The sequence below is a fragment of the Silurus meridionalis genome, chromosome 17, assembly GCF_014805685.1.
Source record: "Silurus meridionalis isolate SWU-2019-XX chromosome 17, ASM1480568v1, whole genome shotgun sequence".
NCBI classification, from domain to species: Eukaryota; Metazoa; Chordata; class Actinopteri; order Siluriformes; family Siluridae; genus Silurus; species Silurus meridionalis.
The window spans coordinates 17927816-17950308 of record NC_060900.1 but is presented as its reverse complement, the minus strand read 5'-3'; the positions used below and the strand labels follow the sequence as shown (position 1 = coordinate 17950308).

The 22493-nt window shown below is 37.4% G+C and overlaps 1 protein-coding gene across 4 annotated transcripts; it reads right to left on the bottom strand.

Moving 5' to 3' along the window:
* Positions 1-1854: 1854 nt before the first annotated feature.
* eps15 (epidermal growth factor receptor pathway substrate 15) lies at positions 1855-22308 on the bottom strand. 4 transcript variants are annotated; one of them, XM_046870751.1, is made up of 25 exons: positions 21828-22308; positions 18203-18244; positions 16510-16599; positions 15495-15542; positions 15291-15386; positions 15088-15150; positions 14826-14951; positions 14542-14601; positions 14133-14333; positions 13859-14004; positions 13096-13249; positions 12522-12607; positions 10926-10998; positions 8841-9002; positions 8457-8654; positions 7512-7883; positions 7341-7409; positions 7035-7146; positions 6892-6936; positions 6441-6787; positions 6250-6319; positions 5896-5972; positions 5570-5705; positions 4602-4768; positions 1855-2505 (listed from the first exon to the last, which is right to left on the bottom strand). In XM_046870751.1, the coding sequence occupies exons 1-25, from the start codon at positions 21852-21854 to the stop codon at positions 2365-2367; spliced, it is 3108 nt and encodes a 1035-aa protein (XP_046726707.1). In that variant the 5' UTR covers positions 21855-22308; the 3' UTR covers positions 1855-2364. The 4 variants fall into 4 exon arrangements, with proteins under 4 accessions (XP_046726707.1, XP_046726708.1, XP_046726706.1 ...); XM_046870752.1 differs by having other exon boundaries at positions 6250-6322; positions 7512-7877; XM_046870750.1 differs by having other exon boundaries at positions 6250-6322; positions 21828-22307.
* Positions 22309-22493: the final 185 nt, after the last annotated feature.

The window sequence follows — 22493 nt, the reverse complement described above, 5'->3', positions numbered from 1 at the left end:
TTCTGTCAGAGGATAAAGGTGATCGTTTAGAAGAACTCTGAAGTGAGTGCAGAACACCTACAGCAAATGTCCAAAACGAAATGTCCACAATGCTGTATAAAAGTAATGATCTGATATCTATAGGAAGATTTCTTTTAAACTAAACATCTTTACATTCATAAGATCAGCAAGGAACATCCAAAATGTTTAAAAGGTTCATATTTATTTTTTTTTAGAGAGTAATTACATGGTACTTAACATATTCAAACATATATCCTTGTTAAATGGGACATGTTCTGTAAAGTTAAAAAAATAAAATACATTAAGCCAGTTTTAAAAGTCTGAAATGACAATACACAAGTGGGTTTTGGGTCATGGAGGATTAAAAGCCTATACACACATACATAAATGAGCAAATGCACAGATTTTTTATTTATTATTATTTTTTAAACAGGAACAGGATGCAGAGAAGCAGTTAAAATCAGAAATCCAAATCTTTCTTTAAAACAGAGTGCTAAAGCAATATGTCCAAAGCAATACATAAATCTGGTTTAAAGGGTATAATGCTGTGTTCACAATGCTCATAAAACATGTAGCAAGTGTGAGGCTAATGTTGTATTGGTCAGAAAACTGTATGAGGTTTATTTAAACTTTGCTAAAAACAAAGTTCTTTAAAAAAAAATTAAAAAAATAAAACCTTACTTTAATAGACAAATTTGAATCAAAAGGACATGTTTGCTCTAATGGCAATTGAATAATCATAAACCAAACGGGCTTTTTTCCTGATACAAACACCATAAGCAATGCTTTCATATGTAAAGTCTTAGTGACGAAGTGCATTTTTGTACAATAAGGTTAGATATTTTCTTAAGGCTACTTAAGACGTTAAAATGTAGACAACGGCCTGGAGGTCAAATTCAAAGGACAGGCACAGAGGGTACAGTTTATAATACAAACCAGTGCTACAGAACAGAAACCAGTTTTTAACTGAGTAAAATAATATCACGAGACATTCATAATTCCTTAATATGCAAATTAAAAGATACAAACAATTGAAAAATCAATGAACACAACACACACTGTATAAGAACATTAAAGCAAAATTTTAAGAAATGTTTAGTGGTTCAAAAGTCGATTTATTGCCGTCCTGATACCAGATGGAAAAACTTTTTTTTAATTCGAGTCTTAGACATATTGCACAGACATTTCTTCTTTTAGCCTTCAGCAACTTAGGTTTATTTAGGTTTATAGAAATTGATAAGTTAATAGAAATGTAAAAGGCATTTCCCAAAAGTAGGTTGCACTGGCAACCACTTACTGTTTATTTATTTTTTATTATATATATATATATATATATATATATATATATATATATATATATATATATAAAAACATACATAAACACACACACACATACACATATACTGTTTCGTATCCTATCGCCTTTGACAACAGTGGTGTCTTTCTCACAAAAGATATTATGCGAATACGTGGAGGATATGATCTGTGAATGCACATTTTCATACAAATTTATGAACAGATATGTATATATTGTAGTTCTGAAATTTTCATATGCTAGGAGAACTACAGGACTATCAAACCCCTCAAAAGCTGGTTATTTCAACTTTGAAGACATCTTTAAGACATCAATGTCATATATGAAGCAAACATCTGGCACAGGAGCTACTGAGATAACGGTGCCCTAAAAAAGTGTTATTCAGGTGTTTGCAAGGATCTCCATCAGGGGTTCCAGCTTCAATCCAGGCCTCCAGTACAGACACGTTCATTGGTGTCATTAGTGATCATCTATCTTTCCATTAAAACATAATTGTTTTTTTTAGTGTCATGACAGATTTCATCTCATGTCACTTAATATAAACTTTTCAGCTTTAATTTAGTTTTTTTATATCCAGGGAAACTTCACTCCTGACCATCACATTGCTCAATTTTAGCATCACATCACACAGATGAAATCTACAATGTTTAAAGGTCTGGTCTTCCTAATTAACATTAAACCTGTCAATTCTTAGGTGTGTAAAACTTCATATTGCCAAATGTTTGATCATGTAAGAAATATATAAAGATGACTGATTTTTAAACACCAGAAAGAAAGAAAAAACAACTCAAAATACAACACAAGAGGTTGCGTTTAGTCCTTCACCATTACAGCATCCTCCTCCAAACCCACACTGTTTTCAGAAAAGTCACTGGCAACATGGAGCGAGAGAGAGAGAGATGATGTGCTGACAGGTAGTGGATGAGAAACTGAGAGGGGAGATTTGGATTGCACTATAACTAGTGGGATTGTTAAATCCAGCACCCGTAAAATTAGGCCTTCAACCTTTCCTCTTCTTCCTCGGCACTGTGGTTGGAGGGCGATTCAGGTCACGAAAGTTCGGATTTGCTAAGCGCGATGGCCAGCTCCAGATCCTCCTGCTCCTGCTGGGTGAGTCGGGCCACACGCTCCCTCTCCTCACGCTCACTCTCCCTCTTTGCCCATTCGATCATGTCCTCTTCTGTAGGGTACTGCTCCACACACATGCACACACACAGACACACACACACACACAATCAAGCAATCGAAAATAATGTCATGTTACCAACAAACAAAAGGGCAGTCAATTGATACTGGTGATACAACAAACCATGTTGGTCATTAATTCACAAATAATTTCTCATCACCGGTCATCATGTTGGTAGTAGTCATGTATAATAGAGTAGATGGTGATGAGAACAGATCATAGGCAGGAGAAATTTCACCATATTTTGGATAAAATTCTAAAAGTTAAGCATGAGCTAAAATAATTCAATCCCTAACAGGAAACCATTTAATATGAAAAAATTAATAAATGTGTTTTTATCCTTATTATGAGGCTTCAATACTGCAGTATCAAAACTTGAGCATCAACACCAATTCCAACACCAAATCTAAAATCCGTTGCTGAATAGAGGGATCTAACGAACGCTTAGACGGTCAAAAATTAATCTGATGAATTGTGCCAGTAGATAAATTTGATTCATTTTCACAGTGATCAGAGTTAAACTGGGCCTCATGAAATGCAGTAGGTAAATATTATAAGACGAATTCCAGTGGTAGACGCAATTAGATGCAAAAACCAGATGCAAAAATGACCAGCTGTGGCAAGCGATTAGTGCTGTGCACATGTTGTACAATGTTTTTTTCAGAGCTAAATTAAACAGAGCACTTCCTCTAAACCTAATTAATAATTAGTTTGTAAAACCATTAAAATATTTTTAGCAATATGATTGATTTGTATACAATTCCCTGAAAATTATTTTGTGTCCCATCCCTTTTCCTACAAACGGACTCCTAATATCCTTACATTTCCCCCTTATAACCAAATACCTTCTAACCCATAAAAAGTAACTTTTATTCTACAAATTCTACCAATGATCATTTCAAAACACGTGAAGTGTTTAATCATGTAGGGCGACACATTAACCATGCTGAGCATGCAGTCCATGCACATAGGAGGCAGCAATAAAAGAAAAAGATGGACGACACATACACCAAATAAGCTTTAGGCACATTGTTTATATGGAGCACACTAATGACTTCACCACAAAGTGTTACAACATACAAAACAGATTTTTGCAGTTAGATTGATCACAGAGGACAGACATCTTCCCAGCTCAAGGACAGCCACAATTCCTGACCTCTCACCACCGAGTAAACCTCCATATCCAGGAGCATGCTGTTACACTTAACTTTAATGAAGTTCGGAAAGTCGGACCATGCATTTTTTATGCACTCTAAATAGAGTATGACAGAGTATACGTCATATAAATGAAGTAAAACGTAATGTGAAATTTGTTTATTGGAACTAAAAGTTGACTAAGCAAAAAAATAATTAAATGCTGAAATAAACACAACACAAAAAGGAGCCATAATGATGACTAACCTCCTCATAAAACATTTTATTGTACATACTTTCTGTAGGTTATATTGGAAACTCATGACCTTCCTTAGAGAGAGGGTGGAGGCTGAGAGCATGTGCCAAGGGCTTGCTGGGAGTCATGGGATGCAGTGGGTCTGACTCCATAATCAGAAACCACCTGAGCTAATCACAGCTCATACAGAAAAGCTTATATTAGAGGAAGCAGACAATCAAGATAGGTGGACAAAAGATGATAAGTGCATGCAAAGCAAAGTAAGGTAGACATGGTAGAGTAAATGTTCATGCAGCATGAGCTCAAGCCTCATGGATGATGGAAGAAACGGATACACAGTATGAATGAAGTTAAGAAATGCCAGCAAGCAGCCCCACCTCTCCACCCACTGCTAGTGAGAATGTACAGATTGGGCTGAACAGAGTATAGGCATAAGAATGTAACACTGATAGTAGAAGCATAAATAATGTCTTTAACTCTAGTAATCTCTTTTTAACATGAATTAAATAGGTATATTTTTTTTATGTTTAATACCTTTACACATAACTGATGTACAAGATAAAATATTAACAGCATAATTTTTTTTTTATAAAACTTGTAATTTGAGAGGGTTGAGAGGCAAAGGCTGCCACTCAGCAGAAGTTAAAGGTAAAATGTTAATGTCGCTACTGCGTTTCAGGAGGTGGAAAGGGGGCAGGGGAGGTGCTCACTTTGTCAAAGGTGGCAAATCGGTCAGGCTCGCGCGGGACTTGGGAGGGGGCAGAGGGAGCGAAAGGGTCTGGCACAGAGTCTTTAGCAGGGAGAGAGGAAAACTCCCCCATTCCACGTCTCTGAAATGAGTCTGATGATTCTGATCGGCAGAGGTTCGACCGCTTACCTGTAAAACACCACACACACATACGCACGCACACACACATATATGCGTTCTCAAAGAGAAAAACCCTAATATCAGAAAATTAAACTCTTACAATTTTATACAACTTTTTTTTTTTCCATATAACGCATTGGATGAATCATCATCTTTTTTTAGGCTTCTCCCATTCGGGGGTCACCACAGCGGATCATCCGTCTCCATACCCCCTGGTCTCTACATCTGCCTCTTTGAAACAGACTACCTGCATGTCTTCCCTCACCACATCCATAAACCTCCTCCTTGGTCTTCATTTCCTCCTTCCTGGTGGCTCCATCCTCAGCTCATTTTTAATCCAGTCAATCCTCGTCACTCCCAACGAAAACCTCAACAGCTCCACCTCCTGTCTTTTACTCAATGCCATACAACATCGCAGGTCTCACCACAGTCCTATAAACTTTCCCTTTTGCAGATACTCTTCTATCACTCCTGTCACTCTTCTCCACCCACTCCACCCTGCCTGCACTCTTTTCTTCACTTCTCTAAAACACTCTCCATTACTTTGCACTGTTGACCCCAGGTACCTGAACTCCTCCACCTTTTCTCCCTGAAACCACACCACTCCACTGCCCTCCCTCTCATTCACACACATGTACTCTGTCTAACGGACTTTCATTCCCCTTCTCTCCAGCACATACCTCCACCTCTCCAGACTCTTCTCAACCTGCTCCCTACTCTCACCACAATATCTATTGACTATGCAACATAACATTTACTAATATTAAGTGTGTGTGTGAGAGAGAAAGAATGAACAAGAAAAAGACTGACCTGGTGGAGGTGGTGGTGGTCTAGTAGGTGTGCCAGTTTTGGGTGGTAATGCAGGAGGGACATCTGACTGGTTTTCTTCCTTAAATAGATTCTTACTGTGTGTGTTTGATGTGGCAAAGTGGTCAGCACCATTAGACTGAAAGGCACATAAACCAACACAGAATCAAGAATAAATGTCAACCTTAATATTTCATTACATACTTTACTACATAAACATGTCACTATTTCATTGATAATTTGGTGGAAAGAAAAAAAACAAAACTACCTTTTTATTTTGATCATTAAGGTAAATTAAGCACAATTTTCTGAAAAGCAGTGAGATTTACCTTTTCCAAATGTTTAAAGTCTGCAAAACCTCCTACAAAGGTCTCAGTACCAGTGCCAAATACTGTGGCAAAAGGATCTAAAAGACAAATACACACAGATCACAAAAACATTATACATATACCTTTTTCATACCCTTGACCCAGCAAAAGGGTTATTCTCTGCCTTAGCTGATGAGCTGAATGGGTCAGAGTGATCAGTGCCATCTTTTCTTTTTTTTTTTTAATTGAGTGACTAAACCAGAAGTAAAAGTAAATACTAGGGATATTATGGTACCTCAAATTAAATATATGTGATTAATGTATAATATGGATGGAAATCGTCAGATATTTGGGAATAAGTCTGTTCGCTCTTACCAGGGTCCGAGTCAGCGTTTACGACTGTTCCTCCTGGAGCAAATGGGTCATTAGCAACTGCTGGTGCTTCCTTCTAAACAAAGATGGTGGAAACCCAGATTATTAAAGTGAGACCTAAATTAAAAATAAACTATAATGAAAATGCCAGAAATAATAAAACAAAACCAAAAAGCGGATAGAAATAAACTCACTGATGACAGCTCTGACCCAGCAAACGGGTCATTCCCCGCACCGGCTGATGAGCTGAATGGGTCAGAGTCATCAAGATCATCCATTTTGGAAGCAAATGGTGCACTGCCACTACTAGAACTAAATGGATCTGCTGTCACTGTGTTAGATTTCGGGAACGGATCAGGTGCCGCTGTGTTGTTAAGGTGGGCGGAGAACAGGTCCGGTTCTGCAGATCCAGTGTTTGAGCTGAATGGGTCGGAAGAAGCAAATGGATCTTCAGAGGCGAATGAGGTTGAGAATGACTGTTTGAAGAAGGAGTCAGTGGCAAATGGGTCTGTATCTTTGAAAGGGTCACCACCAAAGGGATCTGGAGAGTAAAACAAATATTTAGTGTTGTTTCACTAAAAATCAAACAAATAAAAAAAACAACAACAACACTGCATCAAAACCCAGATATATGCTGCTGCTCACCTGAAACACCTTTTGCAAAGGGGTCTTCACTCTTGAAAGGGTCACCTTCAGAGAAATATAATCAATTTTATACAATCCCAGGAAGAAATATCAAAAGTTTGTAGCCGATTATGTAGTAAAGCCTGCAACAAACTGAGTCTTACTGTCAACAAAGGGATCAGGTGGAAAGAAGTCGACAACAGGGGCAGAGTTCTGACTGGGAGCAGTTATGGGTTGGGAGGGCTCCTCCTTTTGTTCTGGAACTGGAGACTCCACCTATACATTATCCAAACATTCAACCTAATCATTAACTGGAAATTTATAAATTGCCAATTTTCAGATTTGGGTATTAAATTCCTGACTATAGACCAACTGTCCTTAAGCACAAACTGTCACCTCTTCATCAAATCAATTAATAGAAGGTTAGGCATTTTTTTTTTTATTACTGATTAACTATTAACTAAGCTAACCTTTGTGGTGCTGGTCTGCAGTTTCGTTTCCACTTCTTTAGGCTCCCACAGTATAGCAGGTGAAGCTTCCTGTAAACACAAAAGCAAAACAGTTTACTCCCTCATATTCTGCTGTACAGTTTTTAGGTTGATACCACACAAGGAAAATAAGCATAAGCCATTATGCCTCACCGTATCATCAGGCCAGGCTGCACTAAGAGTGGAGGATGTGGACATCATGTTTGTGAAGAGGTCTTCCACAAGATCAACTTTAAGATCTTTAGGACTGTTTGACTGCTCTGTCAATTCTTCCTCCAGCTGCTCTTCAGTAACTCTCAGTTCCTGCGGCTCTTCCGTGGGAGTCAGATCTTCCTCCTCATCCTCTTCCTCCTCATCTTCTGGTTTCTTTGTTGCCTGTTCTGTTGGCTGTAGCCACTGCAATTGCTTGGACTGTTCAGCAGGGGGCACTGTTCCATTGACAAGAGGAGGCTCCTCTACTAAGACAATGCGTGTAAGCTGGGCATCACGCTCTTCTGTCTTTAGCTCAGCCAGTCGTTCCTGCATCTACAGCGAACCCCACATTCAATGAATAGAAAGAAATGCAAGGCACACAATTTGATTGAAAAGGAAAAGAGCAATTTATATGAGAGGAAATAAAGCCAAACCCAAAGCAACAAGCAGAGAAAGATGAAAACAGAGAGGGGAAGTTTGGCATGAGCTTTGACATTTTATATATACTGTAAGTTTTAAAAATGTTAATAAAACCAACAAAAAACCTTTACATTAGATTAGAATTTAATATATTGTAATAAAATGCAGAGAATATGATTGCACAACAATGGCTAAAAAATATTTTTTGATTTCACTTGACATTCACCTGACAGGTGACAACTAAATAGCATTATTTACTTTTTTTTTTTTACTGAAAATAACTCAAAATATATATTTAATGTTTAATAAAATAAATAATTGTACATAAAGTAAAACTTTTTCTTTAGCAAAGCTAATGAATATTGTACTCATGTTTAAGAAAAAAAACAACTACTAAGTGTGGACTAATCAATAAGATTAAAAAATAAGAATAAATAAATAAGAGATACTAAAAACAGACGGAAATCTGGTTGGGAGATAGCAAACCTGTGCAATCTGTGTGTGAGATTCTGAAACAGCGTCCTGTAGGGGGCAGAGCTGAGCACGGGCTGAGCGCACTTTCTCCCCTAGAGTACGCGTCTGTTCCTGGAGACAAAGCAGCTCTTCTCGTGTCCTCACCAGCTCTTCCTCATAGTCACCTATCCTCTGCTCCTGCTCAGAGTGTTCTGCTTGCAGAGACTGGATCTAATCAGAAGACATAATTTTGAACAAATATTGAACAAAAAAAAGATGCAATAGTAAAGGCCCCATAATAAAGATCAACTTTAATGTCTGGATTTGCAGTCCTGCAAACACTTGTGATTTGAATCGTATGTATGAGCTAAAAACAGCAGTCAGTGCTGAGTCATTAGTGCTCTCCTTCACACCCACCAGCTGATTCTCCTGACTGCACTGCTGCCGTATGAGCTGGAGCTGCTCCTCTAGGAACAATTTTTGTTCATCCAGTTTCTCCAGTGCTTCCTGCACTTCCTGTCGCTCTGCCTGTAGCTTCCGCAACTCCTCGCTCTCTTTCTGCACTTCATCCTGCAGGTCCTAACCACATACACAAAATATAGGCCCGAAAAATTACAACGTGACAAAACTGAAGCAAAAGAAATGATTCAACAGTGCAGTGATGCAACAGAGCAGTGATGCAACAGCAAATGCCATTGTGCTTTAAAAAACCTCAAACTTTCAATGATAATAATAACCTCCAAAATTTAGAACGAGTCACAAGGAAACAAGAATCTTAACCAATGAGAAACCAAAAGAGCTACTGCTGATAAAAAGGGGTATGAGTCAACTATTGACAGAAAGGTGATCTCACGCTCATCCTGAAAACCTTGTCTTCCTTTCAAAGCATGAACAGGCACAGTGAATACATGATATTCTTAAACTTAAGGCTAACAACCAGCTTTCATTGGCTTGTGTCAATGTGTTTTTTTCTTCTACTGTGGTTCAACTAATATGTATGGAGACAAATATATTTGACGTATTATGTATTTTTCTATATTTAAAGATGTGTATGCTAATGGCAATAAAATAAGTTTTAAATTTATTCTCCATACATCGATATATATTTCAACCTAAAAAGAAAGTCAAAGTGCTTGCATGTTGAGGTGTTTGACATAAAAGGCCAATATCTGTTGAGTAAACCCTGAATGAATCTAAACAAACCTAGGCAGGAAATATCTAATCTAGAAGCTGAAATATTCTCTAGCTACAGTATCACACTAGTGAGAATAACACAAAGGGACATAAAAAATGTTATATATATCACCAGTCTTTAATGAGGAGTGTGTGCTCTTTTCCCCTTAATTTCTAGAAGCAGATAAAAATAAATAAATTAAAAAAAATAGATACTTTAAAAATGGAGGACTTCTAATGGAGGATCAAAGAATCAAGCAGGTATCAGTAAGTTTGGGGATTTTTATGATGAAATACATTGATCAGGCAGAACATTATGACCACCTGCCTAATATTGCAGCTACGCAGCCCAATATAAAACAAACGTATGAACTGTGTATTCTGACAATTTTCTATAAGATCCAGCATTAACTTCTTCAGCAAATTGAGCTACAGGAGCTCGTCTGTTGGATCGGGACCAGCCTTCGCTCTCCAAGTGCATCAATAAACCTCGGCCACCCATGACCCTGTCACCGATTCACCACTGTTCCTTCCTTGGACCACTTTTGATAGACACTGACCACCGCAGACCAGGAACAGCCCACAAGAGCTGCAGTTTTGGAGATGCTCTAACCTAGTCGTCCAGAAATCAGTTTGTTCCTGGTCAAACTCGCTCAAATCCTTACACGTGCCCATTTATTTTAACATCAACTTTGAGGACAAAATGTTTATTTGTTGCCTAATAAATACCACCCACTAACAGGTGCCATGAGGAAGAGATAATTAGTCTTATTCACCTCACCCGTCATAATGTTATGCTCTATTGGTGTAATATTCAATAGCATGAACTACACTACACATCTTTACTCACTGCAGTGACATAACTTCATGTCTATGCTTCTGTAACCAGCACTCTTCTGGCCTTAGCATTTACATTACCTATTTTGTTGTTGATGTGAGCACACGCAGAGCTCTACTGAGACACCGACAAAAAAACAACAAAAACGTAATCCTAATAAAAGGGAAACAAATGAATTGAGAGTTTGCTTTTTTAATCCTCCATAAACAATACAATTTCCATGGAAAGAGAAAACAGACAAAAGACTTGCTGCTATATCAAGCAGAACACCCATGCACATTCCTTAAGTTATTTGAAACCCACTCCTTTTCAGACACAATCGCGCACACACTGTAAAACAAAGTGAAGTCAAGCAGTACTCATTCTGCAGTTAAGAAGGCATCAGTCTAGTGCATGTTTGTGTCGACAGCACACTTCACACAAATCTATACACAATGTTGTTGCAATACAAATGAAATTATATCTTGTATCTGCTCTCCAACACTCCTTACCTGCACCTCGGTGGTCCTCTGTCGAACGCTCTCTTCTTTCTCCCTGATCTCCTGTTCCACAGAGCTTTTTTCTCTGAAAGACCAACACCAACAAGAGTATTTCAATACTGCAGCAAGAGATTGCACTGGTAGCCAGGTGGCCACTGCATGGACGGCCTCTCCTTCTTGTGCCATGTCTGCTGCTGCCAAAGAGAGCTTTTGAGAGTGAGCTTATAATAAGGGTTGGATGGGAAAGGTGCCAGAAATGCACATGAGCGGAGAGCTGTCTGGGGCTGTCAGAGTAGGAGGGGGAGAGGGAGGGAGAGAGAGAGAGAGAGAGAGAGAGAGAGAGAGAGGGCACTCTTCAGGCAGGCTTATAGCATTCTCCCATTGTTTAAAAATAGGATTAAATGCACACGTTTTAATTAAAAGATAATAAATAAGATAGTTCCTCATGGATTGATTTTATTCTTTTTTTTTTTTTTTTTTTTTTTTTTTTTAGGAACTCCTCTCTTTCATGAAAAATTTAAACTAAGAAGTTGTAATGACAACGCAAAGTTCCTCACTCCTGGAACACACCTGAATCACAAATCTTATTCAATGAGAGTCATCAAACCCCCAATAAACCACACACATAACACACAGATATAGTACATCCTCATATGTATTTTGTTAATAACAGTGCAGTGTTCCAGTCTCCAAGGCAGATTACGCCTGTTTCCTGCATGTGAAGTCTCAGCAATGGAGAAGCAGGATGAGTTGTTTACCTTTCTTCAGAAGTGCCTTGCTGCCGTGAACAATTGAGGCAATCCCAAACAAGATGCATCATTTTAGCTGGTGGGGTCCATGATTAAGAATCCTCAATCAGTTCATCTTCTGCGGTGTCTCAAATTATCCAAATTGTCCTTTTACATGCCATCAAAAGCACTTCCCATTCCGATCACCAATTCTCTTGTTGCCTTGCTCACTCACTCCTCGTAGTTTCAGACAAGAGAAGTAGAGAAAGTAAACCTTTTACCTAACCCACACCTAAACACTGCACCTTAGTGCATGTTTGTGCAAATGAGCATCCCTCGCTAGTATTCCTCTTCCACACAAGCCCTCATGTGGTACATGACCCTCAGGAGACTTGTTGCTCCCTGGAACGCCATGTCAACGCCCTGAACGTGTGCAATCTAATTTATTTTGCCTTTAATACAACACCTCACTGTTTATTCCTTCACTCACAGCCAGGGATCAGGATTTCATAGGAGTGTGTGGTATTCTAATGAATATTCAAAGCAGGATGACAACACTCATAAACCCCACCCTAAAATGGCTGTAAAATAAAAAAGGAAACCAGCCATTTTCTCTCTTCACCAAGTGGTTACGTGAAAGATAAATAGGAACGTTTCTATTTTGAGACTTTCACAACAATACCTCTTTAGTAAACCAGTACTTTTAAAAGCTAAATGTTGAAAGTGTTGAGGTTAAGCAAAGCAGTAAATTCAAAGGTAATACTGGGTACAGCCAAAATGACCCCTTTAGAAGAATTACAATTCAGAAACAGTTTAAAAACACACAATTCCAGCGTATGGAATCCACAATCCACACAGCATTACAACATAAACTCCTCACCTCTGTAAGTCCATTATCTCATTACTGAGAGAGTCCAATTCTTTAATGGCAGAGAAGTCTGCAGCCTGACATGACAAGATATTACTCTGCATAGATCAGAAAGAAAAAAAATTAATAAGGAGAAAAGATGATTGAGAATAATATTTAAGCTAACGGAAGTCACATATACAAACAATTAAATAAGCAATTTGTACACATTAATATGAAGGATTTTGCACACATTATAAAGCTAGATATTCAGTAAAACAAGAGCTTTGCAATGCAAAAATTACACTACACACCCAACGTGTAAAGCAGAAGACAAAATGGGATCCTGTATGAGGCTAAACTAACAGCCAAACACAAGATCGTTGAAAGTGTCTTAACAGTATGAGAAAGAAAAGCAAACAGACAAAGCAGAAAGCTTAAAAAAAAAAAGAATCATATAAAAGATAACGCAATTAGAAAAATTGTTATTGATTGTCTTTGTGCACTGGTAAAACAATTACATCCTGATTTCATCTTTTAGCTGATTAAATATAAAAAATTATTACATTGTTAAAGCAAATGAATGGGGTGGGGGGGGTGTTCTCACCTGCCGTGATAGCTTATCAGATGGAGGGATCATCTCTGGAGTAAGAGCTTGGGGTGGGTCAATGCCTTTGGAGAGCTTCTGATTGATCAAATAGAGAGCCAAAGCAAACTGCTCTCTGGTCAGTTTCCCGATGTCTCCGATGTCGCATAGCTCCCTGTTCGATGCAAAGAGCATGAATTGCAAATGGTTATGAGGATAACCCAAACATCACATCTACACGATGCTTTAAAAACATACAACTACAGCAGATGAGAACATAACACAGACAATACAAATGAAATGGGTTGCAACATTAACCAGTTTATTGTATACGTCCCAGGAGGGTCCCTGCTGCTACTTAACGGAGTGACTGTATAGCAGCAGTATTTATACTTTCCTGATCAACACTAGGTGTTTAAATCGCCTGTTGTTCGAACACTGACAGATTTTAATTGGCATCTATTGCATTTGATGCCTTCCCAGCTCCCTTACTACTGTCTGTGCCTGATTCCTAAAAGAATTGTCCAGCAAACATGCATTTTATACAAGTATTAAAACAGTGCGCAACAATAACTGAACTATGTTCTTTTTTTTTTATCTAATGCAGAAAGGTACATCACCTCACATACTGTACATTAGAATCAATTTCAACAAAATTGTCTCAAAAGGCAATTTTTTCTCTTCTTTCACTCAATCATGAATAGGAAAAAACACAAACACTGTGTATCAGAAAGTGTGTGTTCATTTAATAATATGAAGAGTCATATTGTGTGAATGGTCTCACCATATGCGAGCAAGAGTACCAGAGGGCAGTCCTGTCTTTAAAAAGATGTCCCTCACCTCTGGCCCAGACACTAACCCATCCATATCACTGTCAGTCTTAATGAACAATTCATCATATTTAGCCTTATCGCCAGGAGACACAACCCACTGGAATCACACAGAAAGGACAATGAAAGAGAGAATATTAAAGAGCAAATATTACTATCCTTTTTTCCATTATTCTATTCTTAATTTAAAATGATGTTCATCTTGAAAGTTATTATAGGACTGCTGACCTGTGGAGGTGTGGGTTTAGCGGGTAATGTCTGGGCGGCAGAGTGAGTAGAACTCCGTTCTTTGATTGGTGGAGGTGACAGAAGAAGGGGCATGACAGGGGGCGAATTGACTTTTTTCCTTTTCGATGGTGGAATTAGTGGTGGGGGCAGAACCATGGGAACAGGTTCATTCTCAAGTGCTCTATACACCAAATACATAGCCTACAAATAAAAGAATCATTAAAGCCAACAATATAATAACCATTGAATAATCAAATGGAAAGCCATTACAGAAAGCTCATACGATTAAACGACTGTTAAAAACTACAAGATCATATTTAACCAATGTTCATATTAATTAAGGGTGAGAAGTTTTTCCTTTAAGTACGTACACAAAGAACAGGTATGTAAAAGTTAACACAGGACCTACCACTGCAAACTCGTCTTTATCCAGCATTCCATCTCTGTCTATATCACTAAGCTCCCAAACCTGCAACAGAGATTTAAGTAAGTTTGTCATAACCAGGTCTGAACTTTTAGAACAAAAACAAGCAAACTCAAGTGATGAGCAGAAATCAGGATACATTGCTGGTAAATAACGCCCCCTGGAGGCTAAAGTCGCACATGCATCTTCCACATTTAGAGGGAGAAATGTAAGCTTGTGTGAACCTTAGCAAAACAAAAGCATGAATTCAGTAAATGATTGCGGCTTACTCTGCCCAGCACATCTACAGGAAGCTTGGAGTTCAGCAGCACTGGTTTGACCTTGTCACCTGTGAGCAGGCCACCCACTGGCATGAGACTCTCAAAAATGGCATCAAATTTCAGCTTCTCCTCTGGCTATACCGCAAACATTCGTACGTACACCAACACACACAGAAAAAAAAATATATATATATTAATTATGAGCTAAATCAATTTTAAATATTTTAAAATATGAGCTATATAAATTTTAACAGCTTGGATCAGATCTTACCTTGACCGCCCATGGACTGTCAATGGTCATGCCTGCTGGGTGAAGAGGACTGGTTGTTTCATGCTAGCAAAAAAAAATAAATAATTAAGAGTCAGGAAATCTTACCGAACATATACAGGTTGCAGTCCTGTGAAAAAGGATATAATTTCTGCAATGTCAGCAAAATTACAAGCAAATCCACTAGAAACAAAGCTTTGACTTACAAACACTGGTGAAGGCACAGCCACGGCAAGACTTTTGAGGGCAACCTCAAGGTCATTCTGTGCACAAGCCACTAATCGCAGTGCGAAGAAAAATTGCTAAAAAGACAACGTATATAAAAACATACTTTAGTATACACATTGTTAAAGTCTTTCTCACAGCAACAGATCAAAGAGAAAGAGAGAGTTTGTTCAGAAAGCCTGTACCTGTTTGTTCAGAAAGCCTTTGCGTTCTGAATCTGCCAAGTCCCATATCTGGAAAAGAAAACCAAAAGTAAACAGACAATCATTTATTTTTGCCAAAAAGCTAAGCATAATGTTCAAGCATCTCTATCTTGGTCAATTTAGTTCAAAACCTTGCTACCATATTTTGCTTGGAGAAAATAATTCACTGGGAAGACTGGCAACTGTCTTGATTGCGCTTACTGTAGAATGGTAAAGGTTTGGAAAGGTTCTAAAAGTCCTTGACAGCAGTCTGCTCTGTGAGACAACTTGAGTTCACTGTAGATTTTCTAATGGTGAAGCATGGAATTACAATAAAAAATAAAAGTTTTACTACAGTAATTTGTGCTTCTGTGTGGTCATGGCTGATGTACTTTCTTCTTGGCATGATGTAGACATGCATTTGAGTACTCCAGGACTCTAAACTGCCAATTGGTTCTGCTTTTTAATCCTTTCTAATCCTGTTTATTAAAATTCAATTTCATTCGTATAGCAGTTTTAACAATAGACATCGCATTAACCCATAAACTATTTAGTAGCACTTGCTAAATACTTCCTTATTAATTTTGGAAGTGTATTTCATTTTTATACCTGGTTTCAAATGGTGGTTTGCTCTTTGGAAAAATATGACTACATAAATTTTTTTTTGTCGTCAATTGAAGTTATTTGCTATATCATTTGGTGAGAATTACCTATTTACTAATGTTGTGCCCTAATTAAATAAAGGAAGAGAGGGTGTACTTTTCTTATATTAGAATAACAGACACATACCATCCACTTTCATGGTGAAAAGCTGGAATGAGAATGACTGATTTTCTACATGCATTATACTACAAATAGAAAATAAGTGTGTGACCTTAGAGCACATACTGATGAAGTGTCCTTGGAGCAACAATTTTGCTATATCTAGGCATGTTTGCATCAATATATTAGCCTTCATGTCCCACAAGACATTGCCTAATAGCTTAAAGTGGTTTATATGCGTGCAGTGTACAATTACCTTGCCAAGGACCAGGTCTGAAAGACCAGACCTTTTCAAGAACAAGGCCGCATCAGCGGCTGCTACTCGGCCAGTGCCAGATGGATCGACCTGCACACAAACACAGACATAGTTCAGAAGAGGGATGTCATCTTATAACTGTACTTTCATCAGCAGAAGGCTTTAAAAAAAAAATAAAAAAATTAAATAATAATATTTCAGTAGTCCATCTCTAACACATCCAGGCATCATCATCAACCCAGCACACTCATAACGCTATGTATGTCACTATTCTTACTTAACAGTGCTAATGTCTGGGCCAGAAAAATGTAACACAAAGCTGAAATGAACAAACTACACAATTACTGAATAACAATACTGCAAATCATTAAGGCACAGATCTATGCAACCCTTCGTCCCTCATGCTTTTATAACCTGTTATAGAATCTAACAATATTTGACATCTCAATTCACATTCATTTGACAGCTACAGTTGTTAAAGGCTTTACTAGACCCAACTCAATTTCTCAATAGAGAAATGAGTGTGTAAAGATTGGCATGGGCATGTGAAATGTACAGTACTGTATTCCACCAGACCTGCAATATAAAGTCAGTGTATAGGCCAATATATGTGTCTTGTTCTATTATCTGTCATGTTAAGAATGGCATGCATTTGCCTGAAAAATCTCTGTTTAAATAGGATGCAGAGATCGGTTCAAGGAAATCCTTTCTAGGATGAGTCTATGCTCCCTGCTGTCTCATTCTCATTTAGCAGTCTGAGCCATAGCATGACCACAGGTCATCATTTATTCAATGAATTATTGATTCAGCGAGGCATCTTATTACAGAGACAATGTTACAGAAAGGATAGGTTCAAAGAGCTGTTCGATATGTACACGATCTGTGGATCCCTCTCTTACTACAGGCATTTCATTCTTTTGTTGTAAAACGATATAGAAACATATTTAACATACATATATACATACACACACACATATATATATATATATATATATATATATATATATATATATAAAATACAAGCTGTATGTAAATGAATCTCACGGTATACTGACCAACTGCAAAGTGCTAACTATGTTCCCACCACAGCTAATCTGCATGTAGCTATGCTCATAAATACATCAAAAACTCTCCAGCAGATAGACAGCTGGTAAAAGCTGAACTGCAAAAGTGGAAGTTAATTTGACACACTGCTATGCCTATAAAAATATTTTACAATATACAGTGTAAAACACAAGTGAGCACTTCATCTTCTGACAGTTGAGGCATTTGTTATGGTTTAAGGCTATGAGCAGACAGACTGGCCTGTCTTCCGTGTACATGATGAAATCTTTTGTTACATCTCAGTGATTCATTTTATTCGTCGTAATTTATGGATTTGTGTTGGCTTGCTTTGTCCATTTCTTTTCCAGAAAATGTTCTCAACTGCATTCTTAGTCCTGGTAAGTCCCTTCCGTTAGTCACAATAAAATTAAAATGATATTCCCATCAAGTGCAAATAAAAGTACACCCATCTTTTTACATGAACATGTATACACAGTTAGGAGAATGAGTAGGATACAATGTGTTTCAGTATTTATGGCATTTGTTCATGGATACTAAATTGCCTGCATAAAACCACACATACAAACAAAATGTGCTTGTATTCATTGTGGTAAATGTGACCCATTGTAAATAAAAAGATCAAGCTTACTTGTCGATAATACTTGTCATACACGGGGTTCCCACTCGAAAGCTGGAGAAAAAAAAAAAAAAAAAAGAGAGGGGAAAATGATTATCAATAATGCAATAAGAAATGTTTGCTTCTTACAGAACATCATAGCAGACATAATCCTAAAATATATATATAAACTATTACATCATTTTGATTGGTGTCAGAAAGACAGGCAGGATACAGGATACACAGAAAGGAAGGACATCTGGCAACCAGCTGAGAATGTATGGGTGTATTTTTTTTTTTTTCCAGCGGTTTAAAATGAGCTCACACAAACCAATCCCCTGCTGTAGAACCTCTTGATATGGAAAACGAAAATCAACATCACAGACAAACATTTTTCTAAAAGCAAATTTGCATTTTATATTTAAATTAAATCACAGCACATCCTTTTGAACAAACTAATGATTCAACAGCTTGAATCAGAAAACTTTGCCCATAATCAATAGTAATATCTGTTTTATTCTTTTTAATATTTTATATTAAACATTTCATTAATTTTAATGTTAATATATTTGTGGCCACTTTCTAATACATTCAATGCAAAATGTCGACACAAAAAATGTTTACCAAGGGAAAACATGTAACATACAGATATGCAACATCTGATTTTTGTTCCCAGAACTAATTAACCTGTATTTTGTTTACATCAAAATAACATCAATAACAGTTGTCTATTATTGTGAAACACAGAGTAATAGGTTGGTACATCTTAACTATAGCATATTTTATCATAATGGATTAATCAGCATGATTTAATTATTAGAATTATTGAATTTTTCTAGCAAAATTAATTCTACATTTGATGAAAGTGAAAGATTTTTCACCAAACTGGTGTCTATAAGACCTGGACAAACACTTCAGCTTACTATTATTAAGAGACTGCCTTGTATATATTTGCATTATACAGAGTGGTTGGCATGGGAAAAACCCATCAAAAACCACTGTGTCTGAAATACAGACCATTAAGAAATCTTTCTTCCTAGGACAAGCCTGAACACCTCTTTTTAAGAAAACAAAGATTTCAACTAAACTGTTTTGCATACTTTATTTATTTGCACAAGTGTTCTGGTCTACAGACATAAATAAGAAGGCATTTAAAAAAAAAAATTAATTGCTTTTCAAATACAGGATGTGATGTTTAAAAAGGTTAAGATGTTAAATCGTATATACACACACACACACACACAGTGTTGTATCTGTGAAAGTCATGTGCTTTTCGAAAGTGTTTCTAAAACTAAACTCACAAAAGGTAACTAAAGAAAGCTTTTATTACAAATGTGAGCACACAGTGATCAGTCATCAGCTGAATATGGCAAAAATGGGAATCCTGTTAGTCAGATGACATTATTGACTTCTTACCTTAAGGGGAATAATATAGAATGCTAAAATGCTAATTATCAAAGTGGCCATTTATTTTCCTTCCCAAACAGCCTATAATTTCACAGCTATTATATTTATTTCTCATTTAATAAAAAAAATAAAGCAAGCTAATAACAGTTGTTTGGTGATGGGGAAATTGAAACACTGTTGGATGAAACCAGATTTGAAAATACATAATTTGTAAATGAGATAAAATATAATTAAATTAAAATAAAAAAAAAAAAGACTACGTTCAATCATGAAAAACAGGCACTATTCATAACTTTGCAAACACTAGACAACTAAGTCAAGTAGTTGTGACCCCTCACATAGCTCCTAAGCACAGTCAGATAGAGATGCTAACATTCTGCACTGCATCGCTTTCTTACAAAGATCTTCACTGACTGACATCTGAACAGAATCACAGCTGTTGATTTCGGAAGTTCAGTTTCTCTTTAAGAGCTTACTGATGCATGCAAAAGTGTTTCTGGCAGAGAGCATTTTGAAAAGAAAAAAGAAAAAAAAAAAAGGACAACCATTTTCTTTCTGTAAAAAAAAAAAAAGCAGAACCTTTCAAGAATACGTTATACAGTCTAACTGATTAAAATGGACCTGCGACTGTTTTTATATAATCTTTATTTCAGTTACTGCATATCTAGTCAAAAAAAAAAAAAACACGTACATAACCACGCAAGGAAATCCACTAGCAATATATTACTTCATTTCGCCCAGCGTACAGCCCTAAAGTTATAATTGTTGCGCTACCTTAACAGCATTTATTCCAAAGAAACTAAATATACTCAGGAGAGTAGCCAGCATACTAAATGAAATCAGTAAATAGAGAGAGAGAAATATAACAAAACAAAAAAATGTTTTCGCATGACATCCTCTTTTCCTGAAATCTGAGTAAATATGACATACAATGCACGGTTGACAAATTAAAGGTGAACCATAAATAAATAAATGCTGAAACATAATCAGAGGGGATATTTCCTAACAACTGACCTGCATGACATTATCAAGCAGTTAAGAAAATGATGCCATGATCAGATGCCATGGCCTTTAACATCAACCAAAATTCACTCAATTGAACTACCACCCCATACACACGCACAAAACATGCACAAAAAAAAGCAGTAAAGCGGTTCTGGAGGGCAAACACCTGGTGGGCTTTATTTCCCCTTTAATGTGCCACCTGTCAATGCATATACAAATAAATACACTTCAATTATATATTCAGTTCCCTGCAGGCAAGTTCAACTTCTAATGAGCACTATAACCTTAAGTTAGAAACTGTGCATAGCTGAAACTACAAATAACTTTAGAAGGCACTTGGCATGTATTTGAAACACGTCAGAAATGCAATTGTCTTAAAACTTTTTTTTTTTTTTTTGAATTAAGTGATAGAGGTTAGCATGTGTTGACTAGCATCCTGGGGGTAAACGCGCTAGCTTGCTAGTCAGTTGGACTACACAAAAAACACGAGTCACATTTGTTTAGTGGAAAGTCTACCAGACAAAGAAAACAAAGAAAACAAAGAAACACATTTCATTCAATTTCTAATATACTGACAGTTAGAAAAGTTTTTATTTTTGGTTGTGGACACTAGAAAGCGGACGAGCTCGAAATCAAGCCAGGACTAAGAGCCGCACTTCCTCCTGGCTGTACATTCAAAATCTCTCTTTTCACCACGGAATCTGTGCTTTGCAACAGAGTTAATAACACTGATCTCTTATTTACCAATGAACACGAAAAGTTTGAAACATTGCCTTAAAATGATTTTCACTCTGCAAATCTTTTCATTGGGACTTATCGTGGTGTTAAGCCGCTGCATCGCGGGTGTAATGAACACAAAACCGCTTGTGCTGCTACAGTTACACTCTTCACTTCTACAACGATAAACCGGTTTCCGTGCTCGGGTACAATGTTAAAAGTCAGGATTTCAGACGTGAAATTAATGTAAAGTGCTGTTGCACAAGCGTATAAATAAGGTCAAGGCAAACAGCCGTTTCAAAAGTGACACAAACTAGCAACGCCCTTTTCTCTAAGATTAGACTGAAGGCTAAGCTACAAACTTTTCCCCAAGCAACTGACTGTAACCAGCCACAACCTCACAGACACCACGAGCACCTCCAACTCCAAAACTTATTTACCCGCGACAACTTAAACATGTGTTTACGACGATCCCTTTCAACAAATGTAGAAACGAAATGTTACTTTTGATTTGGAAATCCATAATTACCTGAGTCAAGGAAAGATTGGCAGCCATAATGTTTCTGTTCCCACTAGTCCATCCTGCACTCTGCGAGAGACGATGAGGCCAATAAAGACAGTCGGAAAACCCGGAGCTGGATCAGCTGAACTTCTGCACTGGATCAGATCAGGATCTGTATAAAGAAGCGTAGTTCGGAAAGGTTTTGATCGTCCTTGAAGACAGGTGACTCCTGTTAGAGAGTAAAAGCTCAGAGAGTTATATCCACACAACTTTACTGAGTAGTTGGTTTTCTATTACGTCACTGAGTGATTAGGTAGGTATAGACGTATATGGGTATGGTATGTATAAGAGTGAGTGTGGACGCGCCAGTGTGGTTTCCTTGCAGTGAATAAAATAGATCGCAGTTGGTTGCGGGATTCGAGATGTTACAAGCTTATCAGTGTGTAATCTTCTATCAGCTGCTCCTCGATCTTCTGGCCTTTTAAGCACACGGCCGAGAGCGTAATAGAGATAACTTATCCTGACTTCATTGTGAATGTCCCTCTAGTGGTAAAGCATGGAATTACAATTAAAGGGAAAGGCTTTCCTACATTGCAGCTGCAGTGGATTGGAAAGTCTAAATACTGTATTAATTATTTTGGTAAGCAAAAGCTGGAAAGCTGTTTATCTGAGCTTGTTTTAACGCGTGAAGTT